The 20,139-nt window shown below is 32.6% G+C and overlaps 1 protein-coding gene across 3 annotated transcripts in view; it reads right to left on the bottom strand.

Annotated features, from left to right (window-relative positions):
* The window catches only part of Ola1 (Obg like ATPase 1), a 148,422-nt gene that overhangs the window by 24,981 nt on the left and 103,302 nt on the right, over positions 1 to 20,139 (bottom strand). For all 3 annotated transcript variants that reach the window (XR_013092305.2, XM_076865797.2, XM_076865798.2), the window contains one exon: positions 20,027 to 20,124. Coding sequence is in view for 2 of the 3 variants with exons in the window: in XM_076865797.2 (XP_076721912.1) it covers positions 20,027 to 20,124 (98 nt within the window). In the remaining variant the exon portion in view is untranslated. The remainder of the gene's footprint in view (positions 1 to 20,026; positions 20,125 to 20,139) is intronic.

The following is a 20,139-nucleotide window of genomic DNA, read 5'->3' as shown; positions in this document are numbered from 1 at the left end:
TTGTGAAGTTCATGTTCAAGTCTTTAAGCTGATTTTTAAAACTGGGTCATTGGTTTTTATATTGTTCATTTGTAGAAATTTTTTTTTTTTTTTTTTTTTTTGGTACTAGGGATTGAATCTAGGGCCTTGTGCATGCTAGGCCCGCACTTTGCCAGTAAGGTACATCCCTAGACCTTTTAGATTTTATTTTGAGACATGATCTCACTGAGTTCCCAGGCTGGCCTCAAATATGCCTCAGTCTCCTCGGTAGCTAGGATTTACAGGTATGTGCCACTGTGCCTGGCTCATTTGTAGAAATTTAAAAAATATATTCTGAATAAAAGTTCTTTGTTGGACATACATATAGTAAATACATTTTTCCCAGTCTGTAGCTATTAATTTTCTTAAATTTTTTTATGACCATCCATTATAATGAGGTCTCTTTTTCTTGTTATGGTTAGTGCTTTTTGTGAATCATCCAAGGGATCTTTGCCTATCAAAAGTTGTACAGATATTCTCCTATGTTACAATGAAGGACTATGGAATAAAATGGCAAAGTGAGAATGTTTAAGTCTAAATAAGAATGCACTGCAGATGATAAATTATGAGGCTGTTACCTAAGTCAAAAATGAAAAAAGGTTTTAGTATTGGTTGTTATGCAGTGTAACTGAAGAAGATGGAAAGATCATCTGAATAAAGACCATCCAGATTTAGAAACAAAACAAAACAAAACAAAAAGATGAAACTTAGTGATGAAATAAATATGGCATATAAAAGAAGATATATTAGGGGTTGGAGTTGTGGCTCAGTGGTAGAGCATTTGCCTAGCATGTGTGAGGCACTGGGTTCGATTTTCAGGACCACTTAAAAATAAATAAATAAAATCAAAGCATTGTGTTAATCTATAACTGAAAAAAAGAAGACATATTAAAATGATTTGAAGAACTTCAGCATAAATAATTCAGAGTGCTGATTTTACTAAAAAAAGATAGGAAAGTTGAAAAGTAGATTCCATTGTGGATATCATTATATGAAAAAAAAAGTTTAGTTTTATACATAGCATGCTTAGTATGATAATGAAATATCCAAATGGAAGTTTCTTGTTAACAATCAAGAACAGTAAAACTTAAAAAGGGAAAAGAGGAGAAAATAAGGCTGTAGATTTGTTAATCATTAGCAGAGAGCAGTGCTTTACAAAGTAGTATCCATGTACCAGCAACGTCAAGTTGGAACTTGTTAGACAATTCTCAGGTCCTATCCTGGAGTCACTGATTCAGAAACTCTGGAGGTAAGGCCATGCAACCTATGTTTTATTTATTTATTTAGAAATGCCAGATATTAAACTCAGGACCTTGTGTATGCTATGCAAGTGCTCTACCACTGAGCTCTAATCTGTTTTTTAATAAACCCTCCGGACAATCCTGGTGCCTACTTAAGTTTGAGAACCAGTAGCACTGGGTTAGAGTTGAAGCACAAGTGAAAAAAGGTAAGAATCCCTCAATTATAAGTCCCTAGGGAAGAGCCATGGTAGGCAGAGAAAAAAAATCAGTAAAGATTAGACGTGAAAGGCTAATACACTTATCACCCAAAGGCCAAGCAGAACACAATGTCACCAAGTTTCTAAGTTCAATTTACTCTGATAGAGAGACAAGAACATGGAAGTGCTTTTTCACCCCTTATAGACTTCACCTCAGCCCCAACCCCAAAATGAGTTATATTGTTTTGAGGAAAAATATTAATCATAACCTACTTTCCATACTAGCTTTCCTTTAAATAAAGGAAATCTGCAAAATAATAATCAAAAAGATACTGTTATATGATGACATTTCTTTGAAGGAAAAAAAGAGAAACTGACAGGCATTTTGCCTATGTAATTTCATTTAATTCTTACAATAATGCTTTGAGGTTTATACCACCTGCCTACAGTACTGGATTTAGGATTTAAGACTACTTGAGCTGGGTGTAGTGGCGCATACTTGCAATCCCAGCAGCTCAGGAAGGTGAGGCTAGAGGATAGCAAGTTCAAAGCCAGCCTCAGCAACTTAGTGAGGCCCTAAACAACTTATCGAAATACTATTTCAAAATAAAAATAAAAAGGGCTAGGCATGTGGCTCAGTGATAAAAGCCCCCTGGGTTCAATCCCTAAAACAAAAACAAACAAACAAAAATAGACTACTAGTCTTTCCACTATGTAAGTAGTGGATTGAGCTACATTTTCCTAATGATATTTATTCTTCATTTGTGCACGTTAGTTCCCAGATGCCACTTAGATACCAATATCTGAGATATAAAGTCTCTTACAAATAGTATAGTATTTGCATATAACCTACTTGCATCCTCCTTTATACTTTCAATCAACTCAAAATTATTTATAATACCTGACATAATGAAAATGCTATATAAATAGTTATATACTATATTGTTTAGGGAATAATGGTTAGGAAAAAAAGATCTGTACATGATTATACAGATGTAATTTTAAAAAGTATTTTTGGGGCTGGGGGTATAGTTCAGTGGTGGTGTGCTTGCCTAACATGTGAGAGGAATTGGGTTTGATTCTCAGCACCACATAAAAACAAATAAATAAAATAAAGGTATTTTGTCCATTGACAACTAAAAAAATTTTTTAAAAAAGTACTTTTGATCTGTGGTTGGTTGAATTCATGAATGCAGAACCTGCTGATAAGGAAAGCCAGCTGTATAATAACACTTTCAAAAATGAAGGAGAAAAATCAACTGTAGTGTGAAAGGCAAGTAGAGTCACAGTTGCTTTTAAGAGATAGGACAAGGGGCTGGGGTTGTGGCTTAGCAGTAGAGGGTTTGATCCTCAGCACCACATAAAAAAAATAAATAAAATAAAGGTATTGTGTTAACTACAGCTAAAAAATATTAAAGAGAGAGAGAGAGATATTGGATAGATAATACCACACTGCTATACTACCTGTGAACATCCACTAAGGAAGAACAAACTGATGATGCAGGAGACAGGAACTACTTGAATAGATGAATGGGATATATAATCTCATGTACAACAGACATGTTGTACTATGGCTAAGTATAGCTGGGGTCAGCAAGCCACTGCAAATGTTTTTGTACAACTTACAGAATGTTTTTCACATTTTAAAATGATTTCTTAAAAATATTTTGTGAGAGTAAAATTATATAAATGTCAAATTTCAGTGTCCACAAATAAAATTTTATTGGAACAATGGCATGTCCATTTGTTTATGTATTGTTTATGGGGGCTTTTGCATTACAACAGCAAAGCTGAATAGCTACAATAGAGACTATGTGGTCCTCAAAGCCAAAAAATGTGTTGATTCATAGAAAATTTACTGACCCCTGGCTTAGATAATTCTTCTACCTGTACTCTAAACAGCAGATGTATTAACCAGAGTAGACTGGCTTCCAGTGATCTATATATTTTTATTAATGAAGACTAAAAGTGAGTGTTTAAACAAGTGGGATAAATTCAATGACTTTCATCCACCTAGCCATTCAATCAAGCATCAATATTTACTGAGTCCCCAGTGTCAAGTACTAGAGGTATAAAATAAACAAGAGAAGAATAGTCCTTTTTCTTATGGAAACTAAATTCTTAGAAGACAGAAAAACAAGAGACAAATAAGTGAAATAGTATAGCTTGTGATAAGGACTGGAAGGAAATACACATGATGCTATGATAGAGAAAAAAAGGAAGTCTGAGGGATTATTCTAGGCAAGATATTTTTGAGGCAAGGGGAGACAACTATGTAGGGGTAAGTGGTGTGGAGTAAGGCAAAGAATTAAATATTCTCATATTTCTATGACATTAGAAACAGGTGAAGATGGAGAAATATACATTGTGAATTGCATAAATGTGGACTATGTTCCCTGATGAATTTTCCAATGGCATGTTTGCTACAAAATATACAGGGTATAATTATATAATGGGTCCAAGTGGTTCAGAAACAAAATACAAATAAAAAAAACCAATATAGTATAATTACTTTATTATCCCAGGAATAGGAATGGTTCCAGAAAGTCAGTTCCGCTTATCAGGTATATGCAGTAACTGTTATTATTTTTTTAATGGAGGAAAAATATTCTACACAATGTAAGTCTTACAGGATACTGGCAAATGTAAACATGCCAAAGAAAGTATACACAGTAGGCATTGCTTAAAATAAAAATAAGCTTTTTGTACTCACATTAAAACAATTAAATATAAAAAGTGATCATAAAATGGTAAAAAATTTTAGAAAGAGTAGAATGTTCTTTGATTGTAATTCATACACAGCTAATGCAGCATAACGTACCAGTTGATGTTTGATAAATGATAAGTAAGCTATGAACTTTGGAAAAAAGCTAGTGTTATGTGGCTCTTAATATTTTTTTTTGGCATAACTGTTTTAAACACAACCTATCCATTCTGTGGGATGGCTATGCAGTTTATTTTATGTCTTAAAATAATTTGTTATCTTGTTTCTAGATATAAACTTAAAATTTAAGCAGATTGAAGTATCACTAAATAAACTGTTCAGTAATCTTTTAGATATTTACAATTAGGCAATTCTAGTTTATTTCTCTTTATGAAAAAATGAAAAAAAAATTATTTCCAACTATTTGAAAAGCCAGGCACAGGTCTATCGAAATGTAAGGTACAGTTCAATGTAATGATTCATGGTGTCTCTAATAGAAAGATTCAGCAGTTCTCAATCGAGACCTTTATTCTTTCTCTGAATAAATGATGCCTGAAATTTTTATTCTTGTTCTAATGGAATTTCAATGGCCTTCACTGCAAATCTACTGGAAATTTTTGCATATTAAGTGGAAAAAATTAAATGATGTTAACCACATTTTAATGTGATTAAGGCTGACAGGGTCATTATTTCTGCTAATCACTCAGTTTAAAAAGCTCAAACAAAACTTTATAACAGACAAGGTTTTTAATTTTATGTATATCTTGTTGAAATTAAGAAAAAAAAACTGTAAAAGAAAAAGAAGAGAAAAAAACTACAGTCCTTGACAAAAACCAACGAGTAGTTCTTACAATTTGCAGATGGGTTTCATTATACTTAATCTGGTGATGTAAAAACAAAAATGCAAAACAATCTTATATTGCACATGCTCCTCTGGTTTCTTTCCTTTTAAACATGAAGAGGGTAAGAAAATGTACTTTGTAGAATTTTGAGTTCTGTGTTTCCTATTTGCTGCTAAATGGAAACAAATATAGTTTTTTCTTTAGATCTTATAGCAAACCAAAAACAGAATTAATGCATAAAACTGCCTTAAACAATTCTTCAGTTTCTATTTTTTAGATTAATCTATGCTATGTACAACAAATATTACAAATATATCAGGATAAACAAAATCTTCACTGATTAAAAAAAAAAATCTCCCCCAAAACTGATATTGACATCAGAAGAATAATAGGGATCCTAATCATTAGTAGTACTTACAAATAATTCGTCCTTTCTATTTTCTGATAAGAAATTTACTTTCTTCAATGGTTATTCTATACTAGAAACTTAATTTTAAATTAACTTATCTATCTATTTATTTATTTATTTTAATGTGGTGCTGAGGATCGAACCCAGGGCCTTGCACATATGAGGCGAGCGCTCTAACCCCAGGCCCTTCAATTAACTTTTTAAGCTCATAAGTGTATTTAGTGTAATCTTGACATTCCATCTACAAAGCATTATTTTTAAAAGCACACCATTATAATATTCTTAGTGCAAAAATGAGTAGGATACTAGCAAAAAATTTCTAATTTTCTGAGCATTTCAGTATTTTCCATAAGGAGCAATTAAGCTAGATATATAATATACCCAACTGTAAAAGAATGTATCAAATATCTCCCTATCTCTTTTGGTTGGCTGTCAACTGCTTAATCAATAGTGGTTCTTGAAAATTATCTTTATTATATTTTAGCTACTAAACTGGAAATTTCTAAAAATGACTTGAGGATTGTAATTCATTTTGACACATGAAGGTAATATGACTATTCCTAATTCAGTAGTTATAGGTTTACAGAAACAAAATTAATTAGCTTTTAGAAAAGTATGATGAGCAAATGATTTTTAGAAAGAAACACACCTGAAGTTCAAGCACTCTAATTCATATTGATTCACCCCAATCTAGTAAACTTAAACCAAATTCATTAACCAAAAACAAAACATCTCATACATAAAAAAGATTAAATAAATACATTTTGCATTGTAGTTTTCTAAGGCAATATGAAACTATGATCACTGCAAATAAGAGACAAACGGAACAATTATAAAACTTAAGCTACAGGTGCAGTACCTTTATCCAAAACCAGATCATCCTTTTCATGGTAAATTACTCAATTGCATGCAAATAGATAAATGAGTTTACCTCGCTGATCACAATCTAAGCAGCTAACAAAAGCAGAGCACCTGGCCATAAACAAGTCCTTTGAAATGCAATTTAGTACTATAAAGTTTGAGAAATTGCTGTTCTGCTTTCATATTAAAAAGCATAACCAAACTATTTTTCAGCAAGAAGCTCAGCCTTTTGTGAAAAGAAAGAGATTAGAGTCTGTAGTAGATTATATAAATAAAGAAAAAAAGTCAATATTAACACTGTTTTGTGGCCATAATCCTTCTTGTCCATAGAAAAAATTAATACTATTGAACTTTTTTTATTTTAGTGTGATGCTATGCACTGGTGCATCAGCTAATAACCCTCCAGAATTTCTATGCTCATCTAAAAAGAGTCCCTGCTGAATGTTCTAATGCATCTTATTGTGAATCTTCAGCAAATAAAACTTCATGTATGAGCTCATGATGTGCTTTGCTGCCGGAAAGTCACAGACTCTGTGGGAAGCTCTTTATCTTCCCAGCAGTCAGTTCTCTGAGAACATCAGTGCAGCTACTGTAGTTACCTGTAGATTACTTGTATTTTCTCACATCTGTGTCCAGCAATCTAAACCATGATGATAAAGGGTCATTAGGTTTTGAGTGAGGAAGGGGATGGACTAGACAATTTGCTCTGATAAGCTCCTTGTTGGGAACTCCAGTTTAGAATGTGAAATGTCAGATATGTACAGTTTTATACTAAAAGGAAAAAGGAAATTCACTTTTTTGTACTAACAATTAAAAATGATGAAGTTAAATGTATCAGTATGGTCTGCTGATTCACATTTTATTTGGGGGCTTTATAATTAAAAGTACTTAAGACAAATAATTTTCTGCTTGTAAAATAGATGTCCACGCTCTATTAGCCACAAAGAATTCAGGTACAATTACTAAGATAACTGCTGTTTGGTGCACAGCAAAGCAATTTCCCACAGTGGGACTTACAGTTCAATTTACCAGTTGGGCAAATATTTTGTGCTCTGTAGTGGCCTAGAGAGTTAAAAGCTGTAGGTAACATTTGAGTAGTGTTATACTTGGAGAAAACTTTCTTCAATCCAAATGGATGGTTTAGATTTCAAAGTACAGATGATATACTAAAAACATTTCCCCAAATTAACAATATAAATTTAAAATGTAATGTACAAAATACTATTGTCACAGCAAGCCCTCTGACTTCTCATCACCCCAAAACAGAGGCTTAGAATTTAAAACAACGCTGTCATGTTATTTTCATATTTGTGTTGGTTACTAAATTGTTCTGATATATAATGGCATTTCTTTAGCAATTAGCTGATAGACTATGTTATATTCTTGATTATAGAATGGGGATGCTAATTAATTTTAAATGGCTTAGAATAATTGTTTCAGATCATAGAAATATATTTACAATTTTTTTTGTCATTCTTCAGATATTATACACCATATAAATAGGATGCAAAGGGGAAGTTAGTGAAAGATAGAAGGGTTTAAAAATACTCTCTAAATTTATATTGGGAATTTACCTCTTTATTTAGGTATGCTTATTCTAGCACTATTATGTCCTCTCAAATATCTACCTATCTTCCCATAAAAGGCATTTTTAAGAGAAACCAGTGACTGACACAAATAAAATACTACCTTGCCTCAAGTAACTATATTAAAATAACAAAAGTATGTGAATAAAAACATATAATATCTTAAAATGAAACATCAAGCAGGGATTTGGTTTTTTGGAAATATATTTTTAAATGGTTGATATTCATTTGAGCTGTCTGAAGGCTTTCCAATGTTTCTGGAGAAGAAAAAATAAAAATACTTCTTTTCAAAGTTGTCTGCTAGCCTTAAACATAAGCAAGCATTATTTTCCAACAGATTAAAGTAAGCATTTAAAAACTCTTTCTTTTAAATACATGAATTATCTACAATTCTCTTGTGAAACTCTGTAGGATGGAAGATATGTCACTATTATCATTGTAGACACATTTCCTAAAATAAAAATTATCATAAAATACAACATTTTCATAACCAATATTAACACCCTAATGCAATATGAGAACAGAAATCCATAATAATTATTCATACACCAAGCCACTGTAAACCTAAATCATTTCTGAAGACCTGAATGTGTCAAGAACTTTGACAATTATGACTGGAGCCAGGAAACTGTAGCACTGCAGAATTTCTTATGAATTTCTCCAGTTACTTTTTATAAATGCTGTCTTGGATGACAGCTTAATGTGTACCACATGCAATATTTATTCTTCTTCAGTGTCAGACTGTCTAGCCATCCAAGGGAATACAAAGAATGTCACTTATTAGGATAAAAGCACAAGGAAAGTAATCAAGGACATATGTAACATCAGCCAATCATGCCCTATTTCAACATCCTATTCCATTCATAACAGTTCAACAATTATTTGCTTACTGATAACTTGCTTTCAGGCTGTTTGTGTTCACCATAATGGTGGTTTGCATTTATTTTGCTCTTTAGAATTGGACACTTGCTGTGCCATACGTGTTTGTCAAAACTTTATATCTTCTGTCAGAAATGGCTTAGAATATCAAATAATTTCTATTTGTCAGGAACTACTAACACAACAATCAGTAACCCTTGATGTCAACAGGGCACTGAAATAAACAATAAAACAACAAATGCCTAACTATTAAACATTTCACTGCAAAAAAAAAATTCCATAAGTGATACATTTAAGAAAGACAGTATTGTTAGCTAAGCCACATTCACACCTTTTCCTGCATAAGAATGCTTAATAGGCATGCTTTTTCTTTTGTTTCAGTTTTGCAAGATTTATCTAAGAGAATTTCTCAATTTAATCTGGTGGTCTTGAAACTATATACTTCCAATGTCCAAAAAACAGAAAGTCATATTAGAACATATACTTGGCCACTCATACATATTTTACTTAATAGTGGATTTTAAATAATATAATATTCCACCACATACCATAATCATGCACTGTGTAACTGCAGAAACATATATGGATTTAATTCTGTATTCTAGTAACATTTAAAAGCGTTGGATCCAGACAACTAAGATGGCTAACCTCTGAATACAGAAAAGAAACAAATATTTGATATTCTCCCTATTCCCTCTCTTGGTCTCTTCTGTTTCAGATTTGGCCTAAAGTAGAGTAAGTTCTACACAGCAAGAAACAGCTTGCCATACAAACTATCCTATAAAATTTCTTAAAATAAGATGTCAGAGGAAAAAAAAAACACTTTTTTTTTTTTTTTTTAGAGAGAGAGAGAGAGAGAGAGAAAATTTTTTAATATTTATTTTTCAGTTCTCGATGGACACAACATCTTTGTTTGTATGTGGTGCTGAGGATAAAACACGGGCCGCACACATGCCAGGCGAGCGCGCTACCACTTGAGCCACATCCCCAGCCCCCCCGCAAAAAACAACACTTTAAAATAAAAGTATTATTGTAGATTTCTCTAAGCCTACATCTAAAAACTATCTTATAAACCAGTCAATTTATAAGTGATATATTAACTTATAATTTTTTTAAAATGTTTATTTTTTAGTTGTTTTATTTTTTATTTTATTTATATATTTTTATATGGTATTGAGGATTGAACCCAGGCCCTTGCACATGCTAGGTGAGCAGTCTACTGTTGAGCCACAACCCCAGCCCTTAACTTGTAATTATTAATTGCTTAATCTACTAAGCAATTTTCTTGGTTATATAGTATTATGACTTAGCTGCTGGCTTGCAAGCATGTAGGACTGGGGTTGAAAATCCATTTGAATAGTATTGAAAAGATAAATTTGATTAATGAAAAAAGAAGCACAGTAGGATTTTTCTAAGAATTGCTATTCTTATTTAAAAATCTGAAGTATCTACAAAACAGTAAGATATAGCTGCCATATTCTAATATAAGCAAGAACTCAAGTTAGTTAACTTATTATGTAATTTATTATGTAATTACAATGACAGACACTAACCAACTGACCATCAATCTACATCCATACATATACATATGCTCTTAGAATTAAGTAAAATTAGACTTCAAGCCAACCTATTTTGGTCACAGAATTATTTCACTTAATATATGTAAAATATTTAAATTTTCACAATATATAAATATTTTAATTCTCACTTTTCTTTAAGAAAAGTATTATTCAATCTGGTAGGCAAAGAAATCAAGGGTTTTAACAAAAACTAACCAAAATATCTTGAGTTCATGCGAAACACTGCAATTATGTATGTTCTCTAGCAGGCATGGGTTTCTGTATAATTTTCGCTAGAATATCAACAACATAGAAAATTCTTTGTGTGCCATTTTGCTGCATGAAAAGGATGCTAAAATAAAAAAAAATAAATCTTTGTACTTTCTCTTATGAGTTTGAGCTAAGAGAAGTCTTTAAAACATTTAACTGGGTTTCTTACTTCACTTCTCTAAGCCTTAGTTTCTCTTTACCAAGTGAATAGAAATTTGCCTTTCAAGGTTGTTATGAGGATTAATTAAACCAAATGATCGAACATATTTAAATTCCCCAAAGTCCAGTATATCAACAGATGGTAGTTACTAATATAGTAATTAACCAGAATACTGTGCAAATAATTCATTTGTACTTTAACTAATAAAAGAAAGATACGTATACACACACCTCTACTCCTAAAGTAGTTATCAAATATAAATGTCAAGTACTGAGACTGTAAGGAAATAGAATAAATTAGTATGTGGTTAAAACAAACTCAAATGAGGCTGGAAGTGTTGCTTGCCTAGCAAATACAAAACCCTGAATTTGATCCCTAAGCACCAGAAATCAAGCACACACACATGATTAAAGAAAGCAATTATTGTGACAAAAGAATCAATATGTATTTTAAATATAAAAACTATTTAAGTTATTGTCCCTGCAAAGGGATATTAAATTGGAAAATAGATTTTAGAGAAAAGTCCAGAACCACAACAACAAAATTTTTGTATTACTTTTAGTTGGCATTCTCTATAAATTTTTTTTAAGAGAGAGAGAGAGAGAAAGAGGGAATTTTAATATTTATTTTTTAGTTTTTGGCGGACACAATATCTTTGTTTGTATATGGTGCTGAGGATCGAACCCAGGCCGCATGCATGTCAGGCGAGCGTGCTACCGCTTGAGCCACATCCCCAGCCCTATAGTGAATTTTTGATCTCAAATTTTGTTGAGCATGAACTGTCTAACAACAATAAAGCCTTATCAAAATGAAATTTAGAGTGATAAGAAATGTGACTAGTATATGATATATTTCTCAGGGCTTGTCTACCTTTCCAGCATCACCCACTAGTGCCCAAATGCCGAGATATAATGGCACAGTAGTAAAGAAGAATAGGAGCTCTGCAGATAAATTGCTTAGGTTTGAATCCTGGCACCACTGTTCAGCTATTAATTTTGGCCAACTACCTTCATCTCTCTGAACTTGCTTTCCTCTCCTCAAAATGTGGGTAATAATACCTACTTTATAAGATTATTGGGATAATACCTACCTTATAAGATTATTGGGAGTCGTGGGACTGGGGTTGTAGATCAGAGGCAGAGCGCATGAATAAGGTACTGGGTTCGATCCTCAGCACCACATAAAAATAAAATAAAGGTATGTGTCCAACTATAACTAAAAAATAAATATTAAAAAAAAAGATTGCTGGGAATCTTAAATACAATTGACACATAGTTAAGGGTTTGGTAAGTGTTGACTGACATGACTACTAGCCCAACATTAGACACACAAATTATCTGCCATTATTCCATTTTCATAGTATACTCTCATTTCTCTGTTCATTTACACATCAATTCCCCTTGTCCTAGCAGTGATATTTTTAACAAACTCTCTAGTTTGTTATTTAAAAAATAAGTCAAATATTTTATTGTATTACTACACAAAAGTTAATCTGTAGTTACAGTTATGTTTTTAAGGATCTAACCTGTGGCATTCCTATATTTTAGACTTGGCAGTTTAATAGAATTTTTAGTTTCAATAAGGACCACTGTATCTTTTGACCAAAAATTTAAACATAGTATATACTTAAACATGGATGCTAAAGTGTGTGCTAAAGTATACTGCTGTTGTCTCTTAAAAAGAGGTATTATATAGGGCTGGGGATGTGGCTCAAGCGGTTGCGCGCTCGCCTGGCATGCGTGTGGCCTGGGTTCGATCCTCAGCACCACATACAAACAAAGATGTTGTGTCCACCGAAAACTAAAAAATAAATATTAAAAAATTTTCTCTCTCTCTCTCTCTAAAAAATAAATAAATACACTAAATATGCAATACTTATATAAAAAATAGGTATTATATAGTTAACAAAATTACAAGATAAAGCAAAAACAGCAGCAGCAAAAAACTTACTATCCTAAGACAAGCACACAGTTATCAGATTTCTGGAGGTTCACAAATATATCTTGTACTACCTCTTGGCCACAAGTCATCATGTGTGGAACAGGCAAAAATATAATCAAATGGATCTATTTTTTTTTTTAAGAGAGATGAGAGAGAGAGAGAGAGAGAGAGAGAGAGAGAGAGAGAGAGAGAGAGAGAGAATTTTTAAATATTTATTTATTATTTTAGTTATCGGCAGACACAACATCTTTGTTTGTATGTGGTGCTGAGGATCGAACCCAGGCCGCACGCATGCCAGGTGAGCGCGATACCGCTTGAGCCACATCCCCAGCCCCAAATGGATCTATTTTTACTACTTATCTTACAAGAACTTGGGCAGGTTTTGTAATTTCTCTAATTATCCTATCTGTAAAATGGGCACGATAATATCTGTTTTAATTCAAGCCCTCACTATGGCCTATTAATCCCTATACATATTGACCCCTCTATTCTTTTTACCTTATTTTCCTTGTTTACTCCATCTGGCTACCTCAGAGCCTTTGCACTTGCTATCGCCTCATCCTCAGATTTTCTCAAGGTGTATGCACTTACTTCTCAAGGCCTCCCTAACCACCGTAACTAAAATAGCCTCCCTGCTCTGCTTTTATTAACCCTGCTCTGCTTTTATTCATGGTGCTAATAATTTCTGGACATTAAACTTAATAATTTCTTATTGGATGCTTATTATCACATAAAACCATAGCCCTATGAGAGCAAGGGCTTTTTCTGTTCACTACCTAGAAAAGTACATGACACACAGAAGCTCAATGATTATTTGCTTAAAAAGAGAGGGAAAAAACCTCAACATCTATCTCCTCTTTGAGCTCAGTCTTCATATGTAACATATTTTTATGAAGTTGATTCCTTTTCTTGGTATAAAGCATTAAAAAAGACTGAATACCTACAGGTAGTCCCAACCTTTTAAACAGGAGTATACTTATAAATTGATAATTTCAGAGCAGGTTTTAAAGCAGAATTTTTAAAAAATGGTGATAAAAATGGTTACAGATACCTAAGTTGTATTATTTCTACTATATTGTGAATTAAATAAGCTTTTGAGGATGAGTCTCACAATCTTATGTTTTTGACAGGAAAATGCTTTCTAGGTCATGCAACAGTTTGAGTATCATTACTAGCCTCAAATACAGATATGCCAATTGTACAATTAGTTTTTTTTTGAGGTGAGGGGTTACAGGGAATTGAACCCAGGGATGCTTAGCTGCTAAGCCACATCCCCAGCCCTTTTTATATTTTATTTGGAGACAGGGTCTCACTGAGTTGCTTAGCACCTCGCTAAATTGCTGAGGTTGGCTTTGAATTCATGATCCTCCTGCCTCAGCCTCCAGAGCCACTGGGATTATAGGCATGTGCCACCAAGCCTGGCCTCTATGAATAAGTTTTATTTTCAATTTGGTGTCATTCTAGTCATAGCAACAGCTGTCCACTATGAAGAAAGATTGTGAAGAAGATGGTAAGACTTAGACTCAAAAACCTTATTTCCAAGCAATTGCAATTTGGGAGAAGGAATGAGAGTAGGAAAAGACCAGGTCTTATCTCCAACACAGTCCAGAAAAGCTGCTCTTAAACTGGGTCTTTCAACCTCAGGAATGTTCTGTACAGTTTCACAGTCAGGAAAAAAACATACCATCATAAAGCTATATGTGAGAGGTAAAAAGACAATAAATATCTGCCTGGCCATCTTTTCTTTCTGAATTTGGTATAGTTCAATTCATTAAAATCATAAAATTCTACAGTTTGGGGATGTAGCTCAATGGCAGCACATTTGCCTAGCATGCACAAGGCATGGTTTTATTTCCAGCATCATAAGAAAAAAAGAAAAAAAAACCCTCTGCCCACAAATTTCTAGTACTGGAAGGGAACCTTAGTGATGATCTTTAATTCTTTACTTTCCCTGCCTTACCACCAACACACACATACATACATATATTCAAACAACAGAGAAAGTAAGATATAGATCACAATGGAACTACTTAAAAAGGCTTTTTAAAGAACAAACTCCTAATTTTAAAAATGATGCTACTGTGATAATTAACAAATAATTTACACTACTGGAAGCCATGGGGTGTAAAATAATCTAAGATGCACATAGTAAAATTACATTGAAGTAGATGGTAGAACCATAGGATCATATGGGAGATGGCAGCAATATTACACTGCTCTATGTGTATATATAATACATTTTGTTCCTCACTCTAAATAACAGAAAGAAAAACCAAGGGAATGTACTCAGAAAATGCATTCCAAAGGTCAAACACATTCTTTCTCTATTACTGAGTTCTTTTTAAGCTTTGAAAATTAAATTTGGGAAATATTATTTATTTAGAACACATTTTATGTGAACAATATGGATGAACTACTTTCTACATGAAAGGCTAAGTCATTTGCCCAAAGTCAAAGAACTAGTGAGCAGCAAATAAAGACCACTGCACCAGTATTTCAAATTTTAAAATAATGTACTAAGTAAACCAAAGTTCCTAAAAATATCTATTCCCTAATTTATAAATAGAACACATTATCAAAGTTTCTCAAAAGTTCTTTTTTTCTTATAGAAACAATGTTATTAATGGTACCCAGCGTTTCAGTCTAGCCTTCAAAAGTCTACTTAATCATCCAGTAAGTGAACATTAACTCCAAAGCTAGGTTTTGTGATGGGGGAACGTGAATAAAGTACAGGCAAAAAGAGTAGGAAAAAACAATGTGCACAAGCAGGATAATTAAGCAAAACACTGAAATGGCTCAAATTAGCATCCTCTTCTATAATCTTCTCCGAGGGAAACCCATTTTTCAGATCCTGTACTCAGTCTTGAGGCTCCATTCTAAACCCCTCACAAGGCTCTACATCCAACAGTCCTATAATTTCTGAGCTTTAGAATTCTTACTTTTTACCCATTGCTAGCCAAAATTCTCATTCTTGAGTGTAGATCATTCTAACTCATTATTTTGGAAATACAATTTGAATTAGAGGTCCTTCATCTCTGGCGCATAAAGAAATATGTCCTTCAATTATTCACCAAATTAAGAAGGGTTCTCTGTATACATAAATCATTTGTAATTTAAAGAACATGTGTAGTTATAAACCAAACTTTATCTTTCACTTCCTAGATCATAGGTGTATGTGCATGTATGGAGAACACTTGTTTTAGCTTTGTGTCAAATGCTAGGATATAACATTTTTTAACAGCTGAAACATTTTAATCTCTTAAAGCTAGAAAAAAAAAAATAGAACTTTTCCTGTTTATGTGGAGCATAGTTTAAAAAAAAATCAAAGTCCCGACATATTTGATAAATCATATCACTCACAAATCACTAAGTCAGCAAATGATGCTAATGAAGATTACAAGGATACGCCCAAATGTACCACATTCTCTTTTCAGTGAAACATCTTGCAAACAGAAATTAATGGCTATAAAAAATATCGGGCAAATTCAAACAAATCAGAGAAAATTCCTAATACACATATATTGTGCATCAATAGCATAATGCTCATATAGAGATTAATATGAAGTAAAAAGTATACTAGTAATTAATACCTCTTGATAAGAATACGAAATTGCTGAGTAACCAAAACCATTTCATGTAAAAAACCCCCATAAATTCACAAATATTATTACACATAAAAAGCACATCCGTAAAAAAGAATAGGAAAATAAGAAAACATTAGATCTATTCCATGATTTCACCCCTAACTAGGTACACAATTTATAGTATCTCCACACTGTTTTTAGTTTTGTACAAATTATATGAAAAACTACAAGACAGACAATTGTGTGTGTTGGGGAGAACTGAATCATTGTATAAGAATTAATAATAAAACTTACTTGTATTTAAAATTTACTTTGTGAACTTGACACTGCCCTTGATTACAAGGGCTTAAAAGACTCCAAGTATCTGTCTACCTATCTTGAATCAATTTCATCACTTAGAATAACTCATATAATATTAACAAAAAAGAAAATATTAAGTGACTACAAATACACCAGGGTATATACAAATGTGTGTTTTTTTGTTTTTTGTTTTTTTTTTTAAAGAGAGAGTGAGAGAGTGAGAGACAGAGAGAGAATTTTTAATATTTATTTTTTAGTTATCGGCGGACACAACATCTTTGTTTGTATGTGGTGCTGAGGATCGAACCCGGGCCGCACGCATGCCAGGCGAGCACGCTACCGCTTGAGCCACATCCCCAGCCCCACAAATGTGTTTATAATGAATACATGTGTACAGACACACATATACTATGAGGAAGTCTGAATGTCTTAAATTTTATTTATATTTTCCAGGTGAAGATGAATATGCAGTGTAAATAAATAATAACATAAGTCCCTTACCAATAATTTCAAGAAAGATGGGGACAAGAGACTAAAAAAATGAAACATAATTAGTAGCTATTAGGTATAAAACATATCTAAAATTAGTTTGTTCTGATTTCATAATTGGACAGCATACACTACTAACATAGCAGCAAAAGTGCAAAGACTGAAATCTAAACCCTTATAAAGCAATGGTTTGACAGTTCAAATGTCCTGTACCTGCTTGACACCATGACTCAGGAGGCAATCTCAAATGAAAATACTGCATATAGTATAATCTTGGTTATAAGTAACTGATAATATTTAGAAAATGAAAACCTCAAGTGTTCAAAAATCATTAGCATCCACCAAGAATAACAAAAACTCCTACATAGTTTTATTAAATTCATCTGAGAAACAACAATTAAAAAAAAACAAAACTTTCAATGGATTCTCTCATCTTGATTGTAAAACAACTGCAACCAAGCTGGCTGACACATTAGTATCACTTCAGGGGCGAGGTCTTAATCATAAATCATCAAAATAATGAATTCAACATTGTTAAAACTAGTGAGTAAATGCTTGGACCCATTCCAGTTTTTGTCTTTCAAAAAGTCGGCATATCTATTCAATTTCAAAATGCTTCCTTTTTTTTCTAGAATTGAAAAATAACATGTTTCCATTTAAATTTAAAGCAAACTTTAAATAATATTTTAAATATTCACTACTTCTAAATGATGACCTGTAAGATAGTTTTAGTTTTTTTTTCTTGTGGCAAAAGCCACAAACCTCTCCTCCTCTTTTCTGTTTAAAAGTTTTCTGCTTCCTGTATGAGTCTTAATTTGTCACAGTAACATTACAAGTTAACCTTAAAAAAACAGAAACTTTTTCTTTTGCTAAAGGAGCAACTAATACAAATGGAGCTTATATATAAACATTACCAAAAAACAAGATGTTAACACAATTAAATGGATTTAGTAGTTAAAATGAATTTTAACTATTTACATCTGCTTGCAGTGTTATAAATGATGAAAACCTAGTGTTCATATCCTTAATAATAAAAATTTATTCTGTAATTTAATACAAAGGCTATGTTGCATAAACAGAGGATTTAAAGCTGTAGCAGAGTGGCTGAATGAAAGGAAAATGGCAATCTTTCTGGTTCCAGTAGATGCCATTCCCTATCACACAATGTTTCCCACTCATAAATACATGACAAATACTTCCTCAATCATTTTTTACGAGCAGGGATGCACAGGGGGTAGTCAATGGCTAGCTTGAGGGAAAATAGGAACAGCAGGCGGCAGAAACTGTACAGAAAATGGCTATGTGGTAAATTCTCTTCTGGAACATCACTCAGTTACCCAGTCTTTGATCTTTCAGCTACAATTACACTAACTTCCACAAGATCTGGATCCACCCCCCCCCACCCGCCATACACATACCCCAGCCTCAAACCAGATCATTAGTTACATATAAAACCTACTAAAATTTTGTTTTATAAAATATGATCATTCATACCTCTACATTGCTACAAATTAAAATTTGTTATTTAGACAAGAGCTTACTTTCAACTGGCTATAACCATATCATCATCACAACTGGTCTCACAAAAAACATGGGGTGTCTGGCGACAGCTAAATCACAGACTGGCGTCTCCTAAGCAGTCTGTCTACCATTAGGGTCTGGGAAATGGTATTTACTATACAATTAGAGCCATGGAGTTCTACCTGTAATCATCCAAATACAGGTGTGAGAAGCCCCTTTGGGCAAGGAAACTGACTCATCCCTTTTCATGTAAACTTTGATGTCTGTATTGTTTCACTCAGCCTCAGGAAAGCTTACCATTCATACTACCATGAGAAGATTTATTAACTGAGGTCAAATAATAAATTTTAAAATTCCTTCCTAAAGGTAACAATTTTTAACACATTAATCATCAAATTTATAAGAATTGAAACAAGACAGAACCGATTATTTTAAAGTTAACTACTTGCTGGAGGACACTGACCAGTCTGAACAATGTTTTTAGGTTAAATTGTGTTTACTAGAACATTACCAATAAAAAGGTTAAATTCAGCTCCCTATCAGGAAAACAAAATGTCTTATAGTAATATCAACAGGGCATTTTTAGTTGCAGTAATTTCACAGAATTTATTCTAATGATTTATTGGAGTTAACCATCTGACATTAATTATTGTTTTGGCTTCTAGTCTATGAATGTTTATTTTTCAGTTTAAAGCCTTCTCACTCTTTGATATCATATGGAAATGAGAATTTTTAATGGAAAATTGAAACCATGTGCATCTAAGTACTTAATGAAGTACAGGGAGAAACTGACAATATATTTTAGGAGAATTCAGATATTTTGTTTTCAATAGTTTTGATCTATTTTATAACTCAACAGTATAAAATATTGAGGGTCCAGTGAGGCAAGTTAAAATGAATTCTATGTCAAATGTGGACATATGATTTTTTTGGAGTTTCTAAGACAAATCTTGGATGTTTTGATTACATGTCAAAAATGACAATACATTAATGCATAGTTTTCACCTTGGAACATTTTAAAAGTATTTGAATGGTACCTACCCCCACCCCAAGTTTATTTTAAAGCATTCAATCTGTACTTTAAAATTTATGTCCAGCTACAAAACCAAAAGGATATTTTAAAGTCACTTAAAATATCAACACAGGTAGGAATTCCTAGCTTCAAGTTTTATTGCTCCAAAAACCTTAGATTTTCATTTTGCAATGGATAAAAACAATAATGCCCAATGAACTCAAATTTGCTAAATAAATATGTATGATTTAAAATTGCCTGTTTTTTTTAAGTTCTCTCAGTGTAAGTCAATTAGGAAACTCAATTCTAAATTTAACACCAGTCAAAGCTTTCATGTCCACTTTGAACTTTTACATAAGGAAAAAATATTAAAATCAAACACAGTGTTATATGTATGTGTATCTGTGTATGCATAGATAAGTATCTGAGTATATCTGGAGAGGAAAAACTTACCATTTGTTTTTCTTTCTAATGTAGTCTTTTTCAGAGAGATTAACCAAGTAGACCATTGGTTTTGAAGTCAAAAATAAGTGTTTATTCAACACTTCAATCTAAAATTGGGGATA

Source organism: Callospermophilus lateralis, chromosome 9, assembly GCF_048772815.1.
Source record: "Callospermophilus lateralis isolate mCalLat2 chromosome 9, mCalLat2.hap1, whole genome shotgun sequence".
Taxonomy (NCBI): Eukaryota; Metazoa; Chordata; class Mammalia; order Rodentia; family Sciuridae; genus Callospermophilus; species Callospermophilus lateralis.
The sequence above is the reverse complement of the archived record's forward strand: the minus strand, read 5'-3'. Positions and strand labels throughout refer to the sequence as shown.